Source organism: Chelonoidis abingdonii, chromosome 20 (assembly GCF_003597395.2).
Source record: "Chelonoidis abingdonii isolate Lonesome George chromosome 20, CheloAbing_2.0, whole genome shotgun sequence".
NCBI lineage: Eukaryota > Metazoa > Chordata > Testudines > Testudinidae > Chelonoidis > Chelonoidis abingdonii.
Genome location: NC_133788.1, coordinates 8,602,725 through 8,616,974, shown reverse-complemented (window position 1 = coordinate 8,616,974; position 14,250 = coordinate 8,602,725). Strand labels below are relative to the sequence as shown.

General features: G+C 46.8%; 1 protein-coding gene across 4 annotated transcripts in view; it reads right to left on the bottom strand.

Moving 5' to 3' along the window:
• Positions 1-80: 80 nt before the first annotated feature.
• GTF2IRD1 (GTF2I repeat domain containing 1) overlaps positions 81-14,250 on the bottom strand; it is a 174,848-nt gene continuing 160,678 nt past the window's right edge. For all 4 annotated transcript variants that reach the window (XM_075073922.1, XM_032786946.2, XM_032786950.2 and 1 more), the window contains 4 exons: positions 5,898-6,090; positions 2,602-2,639; positions 1,538-1,674; positions 81-326 (listed from right to left, as the gene is read on the bottom strand). In XM_075073922.1, coding sequence (XP_074930023.1) covers positions 258-326; positions 1,538-1,674; positions 2,602-2,639; positions 5,898-6,090 — 437 coding nt within the window. In that variant the 3' untranslated portion in view covers positions 81-257. The remainder of the gene's footprint in view (positions 327-1,537; positions 1,675-2,601; positions 2,640-5,897; positions 6,091-14,250) is intronic.

The following is a 14,250-nucleotide window of genomic DNA, read 5'->3' as shown; positions in this document are numbered from 1 at the left end:
TCCATCAGAAGGTGCTCTTCTGTATTTACTTTTACCTATCATGGATTTCATCAATAGTACAAATAATAAAATAAATACTGTTAAGAGCAAGGCAACACTTTTTAGTTTTATTTAAAAAGGCCTTGATGGCAGGAATATAGTGTAAAAATCATTGGAAAAACTAAAAGGCATTGATACATATTAGAATATACACTTTTTACATAAATTACATTTATTTATTTATTCTGTCATTTGAGGTTCTGATTCAGTATTGAGGTCTAATAGTTAATAGGTCCTGGAATCTGGACATTTAGAGCACCATAGTCTAACATGTACATAGGCCATTGCTGAAAGAGAGAGAGAGAGAGAAAAAAAAAAATGCTGTTAGGACAAAATACTCTGCAAAAACGTGCAATGATCAAGTTTCTGTCACGCTCACACACAGGCAAGTCTTCCAATTTCCAAGTAAGATTTTCTTTTTAAATAAGAAAATAAACCACCATAAAACCTACTCAAAATAACTTCTAAATCGATTAATATTTTTGCCTTTTTAAAAAAAATGATGCTTGAAATAATAATTGCTAATAAATAACTAAGGCCAGTTCCTTAGCTAGAATAGATCCATGAATCTCCACTGATGTCGGTTCTTGTTTTTACATCTGAGTTTCTACTTCAAGGAAATTTTAGCTTCACACCTCTCCCAAAATATTCACCTTTTCATACATATAAAAAACAAAACAAAGCGCCATCATACAACATAATGGCCAAAGCACATGGAAAGCTGTAACACATTAACAGCGCTTCCCTGAGTTTGACAGGGCTGGTTTATGAAATAATGCAGCTGGTCATGAGTTGGGGACTTTTTTACATCCTTCAGATGTGTGTCTGGAACCTGTGAAGTATCTTCACAGGCTGAGAACCCTGCACTCCAGGACATAACCCTTGCCACATAGTGCTCCTTGCATAGTGCTGTCAAGAGCAGAAGGGTGTGGGGTGCGTGCAAGGGAGAAAGGGGACTATATTATAACTTGCTTCTCCCAGAGGCAGATCCTGGAAAGTGCTGTCATCAAGTCTATTGGAGCCGAAAGGGCTGAGAGTGCTCTGCACTTTGCAGAATTGAGTCACCGACACGGCAATGCCAAAAGAGTGCCATGCAGTTGCAAGGGTCAGGCATTGGAATGGCTGCTCTCTGTGGTGTGTTCGCCTCTCAAGTCATTCCTGCCCTGGCCACCACTACCTTCCCCTCGGCAACATCGGTATATCGTGAAGAAGGCTTCACCGATGGACAGTGGCAGAGGCCAGCCCATGGCAGCCCTGCAGAGCATGCTGAACTGGTGGAGGGGAGATGCCAAGTGGCCTCTCTGCTCTGCTGATGAGCCAGCTCTTCCCAGAGGCAAAGCGAGCATTCCCCTTCTTTACAAGACTGGGCGTCGCCATGCTAAATTAGGGGTTTATAGCATTTCTACGGCCAGCGAAGGAAAGAGATGAAGGGTGGTAGGGGAAGAACCCTGAGCTAGACAGAGCTGCAGTAACTTGGCTGACGTTTAGAAAGCTTTACCACAAGTGAGATCTGATTTGTTGACGATGTGGACTCCATATTGGAAGAGGAAGAAGAGGAAGATGACGATGAGGATGATATCAAGTTCCCTTCAGAGATCCTCTTCCGCTTTCGTTTGGGAACACTGTTGTCTTTTTCTGAAGGGGAGGATGGGAAAGAAATGGGTTATCTGAATGGCTGTTTCTCCAGCTTTGGAATGGAAGCAAACACCACACCCAGACCCTTTCAAGGCCCAGGGCAAAGGGCATACTGGTTTCACACAAAAGACGTATCTCCAGAGGCTTTTCCCTTGCCTCCACCAGCCAGGAAAAAGAGAACACACCCTTTCCCTCTGCCCCCTGGGCCTAGCTTCCTCTTTCTTATATATCCTACTCAGCCCTGTGATAGGCACAGACCTGTAACCCTTCCCAGGCTGCTGCTTCACCTTGTCATGGTCAGACTTGAGTTCTCTATTCACAGGATATTTCTTAGGGCATTAGAGGTCATTTAGGTCACTGTGCCCCTCTGATCCATCTCCTTCCTGCTGAGAGATTGCTAACCTGGAAGCTAACGAGTGCCAGTCGCGTTGGTGAGACTTTAGTGAAACGGAGCCGCATCCAGTAGGACTTGCATTGAGAGCATGGACTCCTCAAGCACAGTACGTGATTTCATCTTTGCATAGTAAAAAACAGTACTAGGGCTCAGATTTTCAAAGCCATCTTGAGGGATTTATTCAGCAACAGCCATTAAAATTAATGAGAAGGGCATTCAAATCCCCTGGGCGACTGAAAATCTTAAGTCTAAAACTACAGCCTCCATTTCCCTTTCACACACAGCCTCAGGAAAGTCGCTGCAGAGAAGCCAAACCTGCAAGTTTTCCTTCCTGGGTAAACCCCAGACTTTGTCTCAGGCCCCAGCTGGATGAGGAGATGGAGAGGATTAAGATGACAAACATCAACCTAACTAGCCTGCTCTATTTTCTTTTGAACCCTGGAGTCTGGCCTCCTGTGTATTTTGTGCCGCAATCTGTATGTTTTGCTTTGCAGTTTGCTGCACTAGAAGGAGAGCTTTAGCATGGAGCTTACCTGTTTGTTTGGCCTCAGTGCATATTTCAGCAAATGGTCTGTGTAAGAAACAAGGTGGAGATTAGCGATTGTGAACGGTTAGGGCACAGATGTTCTTTATCCCTTGCATTTCTAACCATCTCCTAGTGAGGTTTCCTCTATCTCAAATGTATCTGGAGACAGACCAGATCTTTAAGACTGTACAAGGGCATGGGACTGTCTCCTCTGGCAGCCTGCCCAGAATGCTCCCCACCTAGGGCGGAGCACACAGCAGACCGAGTCCTCTGCACAGAACGTTATTTGCCTTAAGAAAATGACCTGAAAATTGCTCATCTGGACAGCTAAGCAATTCTTTGCTCCTTGTTGGGCTCTTAGATCACACAGCAACCCCTTGGGCACTTATCTTCCCAGTGGCCACCAGAGGGGATAAGGAGAAGAGATCAAATGTCAAGACCAGAGAATGTGTATTTCCTGGTCATGCTCCCTCCAGCCCTGCACTGGAGCAAGTGCCTGCCATTTTTGCAAGCAGGATCGGGATAAAGGAGCAGAGTCCAAGAGAGAAGGCTGGCTCCCTAGGCAGTATTCCTGGGGCGTGCGCCCTCCTGGCATATGGGTAAGCTCCTGGCCAAGTGGGCTGAGCAAGCCCCTGACTTTGAATCCCTCCCCTTCGGAACAGCAGGTAGGAGAGGAGTCAGACTGCAAAACGCACTGTACAGAATGGCTCTCTTGGTACCAGCAGGACTTCAGACCCACTGCTAACAGTGTGTGGATACAGCTTTCAGCTGCCCAGGAGCCTCCAACAACAAACTGGCAGAAACCAGATCCTTCAGCATCCTTTCCATGCAGCCACTGCCCACTCTCATGTATTCAGCCCCATAGGCATCAGGTCCCCCCACATAGCTCTAAGGCGGCACTAGGCTTCTCAGGGAAGATAAACAGAACACATTCTAATCTCCAACTCAGAGTCCTTCCCCATCCCACACAGGTACCAACAGCTGAATCTCAGAGGACTCCTCTCTGAACAGGAGTTCCCCAACAGTGCCTTGAGCATCTGACACTGACAATAGCATCCCCCTAAGAAAGACTCTTCTCAGCCTCTGTGAAAAACACCAGGCAAGCCCATTCTGATGGCTCCTTAGACAACTGGAGCTACAGGTTGCCACAGAAAAAAACCCAGAAGGCCAGCACAGACCAAAATACTCCATAACTCAGACTCCCAGACTACCCAGGATCAATCTTCTTTGGATCATCCACGCACAAATCCAGCAACGAAAGAGAGGAGGAATAGATCATCTTTCCCACCCAGCTCCCCAAGGGAGGAGACCCTTCATGGGTGAAACCAGGGCAAAGAGAAGAGGAGATACATAAACATCTGTTTACACACCTCACCTATTCAATACAGTGTTAAAGAGAGAAGTTAATACTCTACACATCCAGCCTGAAACCACTCTAGAACCAGAGACAGTCAGAAACGTCTGAGGTCTAAGTCCAAGGTTTGGCATGCCTCCCAAGCACCACAAAGACAAAGCAAAGTTCACTGCAAGAACTTTGGGCTTGAAGGGTTCAAGAAAGGAAATTAGCAGGTAAAATATAGACACATATTAGAAACAGGCTCCAAAATTCCTCCAGGATATGTAATTCATGTAGACCAGTGGTGCTCAACCTATGGTAAATTTAGCAGAGATTGTACATCAAACGGTTGATCAGAATATGGATCCACTTTAACTACTCTGAGTAAAATTGCAACTTTGGCACACTGTTCTTTGGTAGGGCTGCAAATCTGAGACTTGCTGAGACAATACCAGCTGATTCTAAATGGACCAGCCCAAAGCATTTTCAGTGCCTCGGACAATCTTTAGCTACGAGGACACGAACAAAATATAACCTCTATCTTCTTTCTGTGACCCAAGACCTCTTGATGCTAACTGGCAGGGCACAGGGATCCCCTGGGTTCACCCAAAGGGGTCATATAACATGTAATGAAATTCTGTGTTACACTGGTCATCATAATCATTGTGAGATGTATGTATGGGAAATATGTGAGCAGTTATATACAGTATAATAGTAAAAATTAGATTCTGTAGGTTTGTGAGTTAAGATAGGTAACCAAAGGGTGGTCCACATACTCCAGGCAAGCAGGGGGGAAAGAGATGCGTATCTCACTCTAGCTGGTCATATGCAAATTGAATATTGTGTGGTTCATAATGGATGCCCATTTACCATCTGGGCAAAATGCTAATCAACAGGTAGAGGGGACAGGAGACAAAACCAAAACCAGCAGGATTTATCCTGTTCTGGAGTAAGAATCTGGGGTGCAGCTGAACCTCAGGAATTCCTTCAGTCTGTCCGGATAACCCGTCAGAAGGCTTGGTCTTCTGAGATGGGATCTCAGCCAGACTGATTGAAAACACTGGGAAAAAGACTTAAGGCAAGCGGTCTTCTAAGAGACAGTGGAATGCCTTGATAGGTAAGTCAAGGCTCTAGAAAGCAGGTTATGATTTTGTTTTATCTATAACCACTTGTTTCCAACAGTCTCACTCTCTCTCATTTGTATCTCTGTTCTTTACTCATCAACTTAGTCTGGTTATCGCTTTGTGTGTAACTAAGCACTCTGTTTTAAGTAGAGGGTGATCCTGAGAAGATGGTGTGTGCTCTTCCTTTGGGAGTAGCGAATCAGAGTTCTGTGAGAGTTCAGGGGAATGGGGTTGAACACTCCAGAGGGATGCTCAGAGGACTCAGGGGCTGGCGTGTGCCTATTGCTAACCAGAGAGGGCAAGGCCTGTGCTGACCCCAGGCAGGCACTGACAACACTTCCTCACACTAAGGGCAGGTGGTGGTGAGAGGCCTCACAACCCCTCAGAAGCATCCCTCTAGCTCAGTGCAGAGGGGCCATATCACCCTAACAAAGCTTTTCGTTAACAAAGTGTTCTTTATACATTACAGTGTGATCAACTCCCTAATGAAAACATCAGCAGTACGTTCACTGGGCCAGATCATCAGTTCGTTTTAATCAGCATTGCTCCCCTGAAATTTAGCCAGTTTGCTAGAGATGAGGACACGCTGCCTTATCTTGTTTCCTAAGAATATGAATTGGACCCCAACCATTCCATAGCCTGACAGGATTCCTCACATAGCTGAGAGACCTAAACAGTTTTATAAATGTAAACCAGAAGATACTATGGACCAGATCCTCAGCCAGTGTAAACTGTTGCAGCTCCATTGCACCCCATGGTACTATGCCAGTTCACACCAGATGGGGATTCTGGACTTACATGTTTAGAAAAGACCCCAGAAGTACAGGAGCTATTGAGACTTACTGGAGTTGGTTTATAATCACCATCCGGATGTGCTCTCGTGCTTTCAGGATCTTCTCCAGCCGGTGGATGTCATAGGTGTTGGGGTTTCTAAACGGGATATCATCTGGCAGGCCAGTAACTTCAACAGCATCAGGACTATCCCTGATCAATTTGTATGGCACCAAGACTGGCCGGTTCAATCCCAAAGCCTCTCCTGCAACAGCAGAATACAGGCCAATGTGACAAGTGAAGATTAAGTGGAGGCCTTTGAACCCTGAGGTAGTATTTCAAAAGCAAAATTATGGATTTTCACTGGACTCAATGCAATTTCCCTAGACATTTCATATTTTGCTTAATAAACTGTTTTCAAAGTGTAAATACCAAGCCACTTACTGAAGAGAATGGATTTGCTATTCAAGGAAGGAAAAGACATCCCCTGAGGGAATTTTGAAAGCTTTCCAGTGTCTAGGATTGGCAGAATTCGATTTTTATTTTTCATAATTTGATGGATAATAGAAATGTTTGTTTTTAAGTGTTTTAAAGATTTTTATTGATTTAGATGTTCAGCTGTTTGAAATTATGGTGGGTATCAGACAACAATTCTTCAATGACAGTAAATACTGAGATTCAAAAGGTTAAAGCTTTATAACCATTAAAACACCAATTGTCAATATCATATGTCAAAATATACAAAATAAATATCCTTCAATCAAACTCCAATAAGTTCTCAAGCAGCTTTGTTCTTATTTTGCCTAGCTGTACATTTTGATTATTATTGATGGAAATATTTTTTCGTGTGTGTGTAATGAAATCAATGTTTACTGATAAAAATCAAATCTTTGCAAGCGTACCAATGTCTCAGTTTCTTCTCTAGAAGTCAGGAATTCACACAAGGAAAATACACCCAGGGCCTTTTTAGGGCTCACTGACCAAGCCAATCAGTTGCAAGTTTAAGAGTCAGAGGCACATTATAATGGTAGTGCCTAGAGTTTTGGAAGTCAAGAAGATTGGCTTCACTATGGGATTTCAACATTACTGGGATATTGCTTTAAATGAGCTCTTGGATAAGTTATACTTCTGAATATCTGCACTCAAACTTCTTGCAAGAAGAGAAAAAGAAAATTTATCGGCTCTATCAGATTAAGTTACAACCCCTCTTTTCTTTTCACTAGCCTGTCCTAGTAAGGGATCCTAATTCCTTACGAGATGATGAAATTGCTTCATGTCTGTCCTATTTATTGTCAGTTTCCATGGTCCCTGTTAAGCAATCTTGCTATTAGGCACAGTTGGGGGCTATTATGAAATACATGTAATAAAGCATTTACATACACATCCCATATCTGTATCCGTAGGTGGTATCTAAATACTCATGGTCATAACATAACCTGATGCACCAGGGATGCCCACACCCTCATAGAACGTGGGTAAGGTGTTCTGTTCCTGATCAAGTTATGTGAAAAGTGACAGCCCTCAGTTGCAATATATGCCACCTCATCAGTATTTACTGATGATCCCTCTTATACCTTCTCCATTTCCAGAGACATGAAGAGATCAGAGGGGAGCACTGGGTGTTAAAAACCCCCAAGGCTACACTTTGACGATGCAAGCGCTGCAGGTTAAAGTTTTGTTTTCTTTTCATGAAGATCATCTTTATCAGCTGTTCCAAGTCCCACCAGACATTTGCTGTTGGGTAAGGCCTGTTCAGGGAATGCACTGCTCATTTTCTAGCTCCTGTATCAAAGGGACTCTGTTACACCACCTCAGACCCAAAGTCCATCCAGTAGAGTTTTGTCCCGGATGCGTTAGAGGAAGATGTAGAACACCACAGTGGACAGCTATGGAATAACCTGGTAAGCTGGGGCTATGCACCATTTTGTGGCTGGATCTGGGTAATACAAACCAAAACTGGACTTTGGACTCTTTGGCCCTGATTCTGATCCCACATACAACAGTGGTACACCAGCATATTCCCACCGACTCTTGTGGAGTTACTCATGGATCTACACTTTATACAGCTGAGCGGAGTCAAGCCCCTTGTCTCTCAATCTAACTCACGCAATAAGCGTATTACACAAATCGGTAAGGAGCAATAACTATACAGCATAGGTCCTGGAAACTGGGACGCTACTGCACCCCCTGGCTTGAAGTGGTTTCCGTTACATACAGGGTTGATTGGTTCAATGGCTTTCAGCATCCTGACTATAAAAATTGTTCCAGAACCCCGGCTATACCGTGGAACAATACTTATTTAGCAAACAGGTGTTAGTTTTACATCTGGAACTTATCCAGCAAGAGCCAGACTGTGTGTGCATGAGAGAGAGGGAGCGAGGGAATGGAATGAGGGATCACCCACAGTTATTGCAATGAGAGAAGAGTCCCCCTTGCATTCTCTTTTTCATAGGCGGCTGAAGCATTTGTAACAGGAACCTCTATGCTTCATCTCCCTCCCATGACGCAGTAAGGATCACTTTTTTCCCCCCGCCCTTCTATGCAGCTGTTGTTCAATAGCTGGCTCTTCCTGCTGGAAACCAACGGACTGACTTAGTAACCTAATATTTTCCTTTACATGGAACATCTGCCACAGGTTCTTTATTCCTTGCCTGGATTAGTACAGCTTCTGAGCTTGATGTTGAGCAGTTTGCAGAGTGGCAGATGAAGCACTCTGCCTTCATACCATTGGCCAAGGTACAATTCCACATCCGGCGAACAACCTATACAACTTGGTCACTTGGGTGCGTAACCGTTACATTCAGGAACCCGACACCTAAAGCAGACGTGGTCATTAGCTCTGCCGGCTGAGTCCATCTGTGGATCCTGCAGATTGAGAGCTACCCCAGAGCACGGCCCAAGGCAATGTGGTTTTTCCAAACTGCTTTGTGCTGCAACACTTGTTGTTTCTCATGCATAAGGAATAAATATAATGAGATGGATGTATTATAATTACTCCTAATAACCACAGCCTGGACCGAATACATGTTGAGGCTAACAGACAAAGGGGAAGCAATTATCAGAAGTGTCTAAGAGGTTTAGGATCCCGAGCCCCACTGAAAGTAAAGTCACTTCTACATATTTACAGAAGATAAACAGTCTGAAAGCCAAGGAACGTGTAGCCCAGGCCATGGTTATTACCAAGGATAACTCAAAGGCCTTGGCTACACTGGCGCTTTACAGTGCTGCAACTTTCTCGCTCAGGGGTGTGAAAAAAACACCCCCCTGAGCGCTGCAAGATACAGCACTGTAAAGCGCCAGTGTAAACAGTGTTGCAGCACTGGGAGCTGCGCTCGCGACCACACTCGCACTTCAAAGCGCTGCCACAGCAGCACTCCCACAGCGCTGCCGCGGCAGCGCTTTGAAGTTTCAAGTGTAGCCATACCCTAAGGCTCTGTACAGAAATACAGGGCTCTTCCGCTGGAGTCACCCTAGACACAGGTGCTAACATGCTGCCTTCATAGTCAGTGATTACTGCTGAGTCATGCCAGCAGGTGGATCCAATCAGCATTAACCAGGCTACAAAGGGGGATAAGGGATGTGGGGGAGTATTTTGTTAAGTCCAAGAAAACAAGTCATCTCATACAATGGAGGTGCTAGAGGGAACGTCTGGAGCCAGCCAAACTCAGGCTGAGGTTTATGTTGTTATACTTAAGTTGGCCATAAGGGCAATTACCAGGTAGGAGGTGAGTCTTGGAAACTAGGATGCGTGACCCAGATCCTCAGAGGTTCCTGAATTTAGGAGCCTAAATACCTTTGGGACCTGAGCACATGTGCTCTGTTGAGGACAGGGGCATGACCGTAGCCCATTCCTATGGCGTTAATTGGTTGCACTGTCAGTTTGTCACATTTGATGACCAAGGAATCTGTCTATGTGCAATTTATGGATTCTATGAACTCTCTCTGTATGTACCTATGTCAAACTACAAACTCCATTTGGACTGTAAGGGCTTGTCTACACTTACAGTTTTGCAGTGCTGGCCGTTACAGCTGTGGTCGTACAGCTGTGTACGGCTAGCGCTGCAGTGTGTCCACACTGACAGCGACCAGCGCTGCAGTGTGTCCACACTTGCACCAGTTGCAGCGCTGTTGTGAGTGGTGCATTGTGGGCAGCTATCCCACAGAGCACCTCGTCCCAATTTGCTGCTGGGGGTTGTGGGAAGGACGGAGGCTGCGGGGTCATTCCGCTTCCTGTTCCAACGACCCGTGGTGCATCGCTTCCCTTTTCAGCCGTTTGGTCATTGTGATTCTGCAGCGTGTGATTTCAGTAAGAAATGGAGCCCGAGCTGCTTAGGATGTTGCTGATGATGTTGCCAGCACATCCCGTCTGGCAGTGATCTATTCCTTATGCTCCCAAGTGACAGTGAGAGCTCAGATGATGAATAGATCAGCTGACGCTGCTGACACTAAATTGCTTGTGGCAGTAACGGACGGTGCTCTGCAGCATGAACGCCACCTTGGGCTCGGCTCGGGAACAGTACTGAGTGGTGGGATCACATCGTCCTGCAAGTCTGGGATGACGAGCAGTGCTGCAGAACTTAGGATGCGAAAGCCACTTTCATGGACTGTGTGCTGAGCTCGCCCAACCCTGCAGCACAAGGACACGAGACTGAGAACTGCCTGTCAGTGGAGAAGCGGGTGGCTATTGCAGTCTGGAAGCTGGCAACTCCGAAAGCTACCGATCGGTCGCAAACCAGTTTGGAGTGGGAAAGTCAACCGTTGGATAGTGTGATGCAGTTTGCGGCCATTAATCGCATCCTGTTCAACGAACCGTGACTCTGGGAATTGTGCAGGACATTGTGGATGGCTTTGCCCAAATGGGTTTCCCTAACTGTGGGGGGCATAGATGGGACGCATATTCCTATTCTGGCACCACCCACCTGACATCGAGTACATTAATCGGAAGGGGTATTCTCATGGTTCTCCAGGCGCTTGTGGATCACCGTGCGCGTTTCACTGACATTTACACAGGATGGCCTGGAAAGGTGCTATGATGCACGCATCTTTCGGACAGTGGCCTGTTCAGAAGCTGCAGGCAGGGACTTTTCCCAGACCGTTAAGTCACGTTGGGGGATCGAAATGCCCATTGTGATCCTTGGAGACCCCACTTACCCGTTAATGCCTTGGCTCATGAAACCGTATCAGGAAGCTTGACATGAGCAGGACCGGTATAACTACAGGCTGAGCCGGTGCAGAATGACTGTGGGCATGCTTTTGCCGTTTAAAGGGAGTGGAGAGTCTCTACGGGAAGCTGGACGTGGGGAACGCACATCCCAGCGATTATAACCACCTGCTGTATCTCCATAATATTTGTGTAAGGGAAGGGTGAAACCTTCATTGACGAATGGACCTCCGAGGTTCAACGCCTGGAGGCTGAATTTGAACAGCCAGAGAGCAGGGCGACTAGAGAGGCCAGCACAGTGCTTCAAGGATAGGGATGCCTTAAAGGAGCAATTTGAGGCTGAAAGCCACAATAATGTTGGGTGCCTTCACTGCAGTTAAGAGCATTGCTCCCAGCAGTTACTGCAGTGGTTTCATTGATTTGCAGTTCCTATTTTTACTTGTAGTACATGTTACAGTTTCTGTAATAATAAACAGTGAATAAAAGACAAGAATCCTTTATTAAATACAGTACATAAAACAGGAAGGGGGGACGGTGATTATTTCCTCCTTGTTCTAGGGCAGTTCTTTGGATGCAGTGGTGGATGCTGTATGCACTGTTTTATTATACATTTTTAAAAACTTTATAGCCCATTTTGTTTGTTTTCAAATAACTTAATTTTCTTTCTTTTTTCCATCAGTTACTAGTGTTTGTTTCTCTTTCTATAAGATGGAGGAGTCAGGGAGACTGATCCCGCTCAATGGTGTATATTTAGTATTATGTGCACTAGGTGTATGTGGTGGAGTCTGATAAACACAGTATTTGACACTAACCATTTATTAGTTCTAAGAACAGAGCCCTCCTGCAATGAGACTCTGTAGGTTGTTTTCTGTCTGATTTATAGATTTCTGCCTTCTATTCCCAGATTGATTTTCAAGGCTATAATTCTATCCAGATTTTCTACTGATGTCAAAAACACCACCACTGCAGGTAGTGTTTTATAACTAGCATCACAAAGCACTAAATTACAGCCCTGCTATCCATACTGCTATATGTCTTTGTTTATAATCTCTTTCTTTCTGTTATACTTGTACTTCATTTCATGGAAAAAATGAACTCCAAAAATCAATCAGGTTAGCATGATATCTGTTTTCGTCCTTTCTTCAAACCCTGTGTAAAACAGTAAAGGCCAAAGTCTGAACTGAAATACATACATGCAGCTTCTATTAAAGCGCCGCTCTCCCGGCCGAGCGCGGAAAACCCCGCAGCGCCGCTCTCCCGGCCGAGCTCCAGCAAGCGCCGCTCTCCCGGCGAGCGCGGCAAACCCCGCAAGCGCCGCTCTCCGGCCAGCTCCAGCAAGCCCCGCTCTCCCGGCCGGAGCCGCGGCAAGCCCGCAAGCGCCGCTCTCCCGGCCGGAGCTCCAGCTAGCGCCGCTTCTCCGGCCGGAGCGCGGCAAACCCCACAAGCGCCGCTCTCCCGGCCGGAGCTCCGCAAGCGCCGCCTCCCGGCCGGAGCGCGGCGAGCTCCCGCAAGCGCCGTCTCTTCCGGCCGGAGCGCGGCAGCCCCGCAAGCGCCGCTCTTCCCGGCCGGAGCGCGGCAAGCCCGCAAGCGCCGCTCTCCCGGCCGTGAACGCGGCAAAGCCCCGCAAGCGCCGCTCTCCCGGCCGGGCTCCAGTAAGCCCCGCTCTCCCGGCCGGAGCGCGGCAACCCCGCAAGCCCCGCTCTCCCGACCGGAGCTCCAGCAAGCCCCAGCTCTCCGCGCCGGAGCGCGGCAAACCCTGCACTCCCGGCGGGAGCTCGTGCAAGCCCCGCTCTCCCTCCTCTCCAGGCTCTAAGCCAGAGCAATGGAGTGCTAAGCAGTGACGAGAGAGGCTGAAAAGGAATGCTGGGATAAGTCCTAATACCCTGGAGGCCAATAAAAACGCTGGTGAGTGTCCCACCTGGACCAGCACTGCATTCACCAGCACTGGTCTCGCTACACCGGAAGCAGACCCAGGTGTACAGCCAGCGCTGCAAACAGGGAGTTGCAGCGCTGGCTGAGCTTTTAAGTGTAGACACCTGCTAAGTTGCAGCGCTGTAACCCCCTCACCAGCGCTGCAACTTGCAAGTGTAGACAAGGCCTTAGTAAGCCCTTTGCCAAGCCCGTGCCTGTTTGCTTCAACTATTGAGACAGGTTTCAGAGTGGTAGCTGTGTTATTCTGTATCAATAAAAGCAATGAGGAGTCCTTATGGCACCTTAGAGACTAACAAATTTATTTGCGCATAAGCTTTCGTGGGCTAAAACCTGATCCAGTGCATCTGATGGAGTGGGTTCTAGACCATGAAAAGCTTATGCCCAAATACATTTGTTAGTCTCTAAGGTGCCACAAGGACTCCTCATTGTTTTTTCAACTATTGTATGTCCCTGGAGGGATAATCAACCACCAGAATGCTCACAAGAGTGGAGATCTGGGGGTCAGCACTTGTCCTAGAGGTCACAGCTAGGTCACAGGATCCCTCTTCCAGGAGGGATATTCGAGAGTCTGTCCCTAGGGAGCATACCAGAGAGACGGGAACCAGAGCTTGTGTCTGAAGCTTATTCAGGGACAAAAGGACGCTCAAAAACACATTGACCCAACACAGCAACCTGGTAAGTGCCCACCAGGGGGAGCATGATCAGGGCTGTGACACACCTACTGAAATTTTAAATGAAACAATCCAACTACATGGGCTGTTCGGCTGCTGCGAGACACATTGTTCTATCAAACCTGAAGGCCCTTTTGGCCCCCTCGTACGGATCTGCAGATTTCTTCTCTGAATATCTGGACTGAATTTTTATTTACACTGAATATCAAAACCAAATGGGAAGGGAGGAGCCGGGGTATTCCCCATGTAAACCCAAACACTGGATAGTTCTGGCTTTCCTGGTCTGTAGGGCAGGAATGAGATCATCAAAAGAGGGAAATGTGTTTCAGGCGATTAGCCCTTGCCCTTTCTACTGCTTGGCACTCTCACTTTCTTGGCATTACTGCTGTTACTTTTGTTTCTCTCTCGGGGGGCGGGGGGAGGGTGGAGGGAGGCAAGGAAGTTCTGCTCCAGAGCAGGAGGTTGAAGCAGCATTTATGTTGCTGGCTAATAGGCTCCTAGACTGAGCATTTTCAAGCTCTCAGAGCAGGCAGGTTATAGCAGACAGCCGGAATAGACCTGTTTGCTTGATCACAGCATGGAAATTGAGAAATCACCATCGTGCGATTCCGTAAATCCCTGCACTCGGATGACAATACAGCGTACAGGGACTTGCATGATA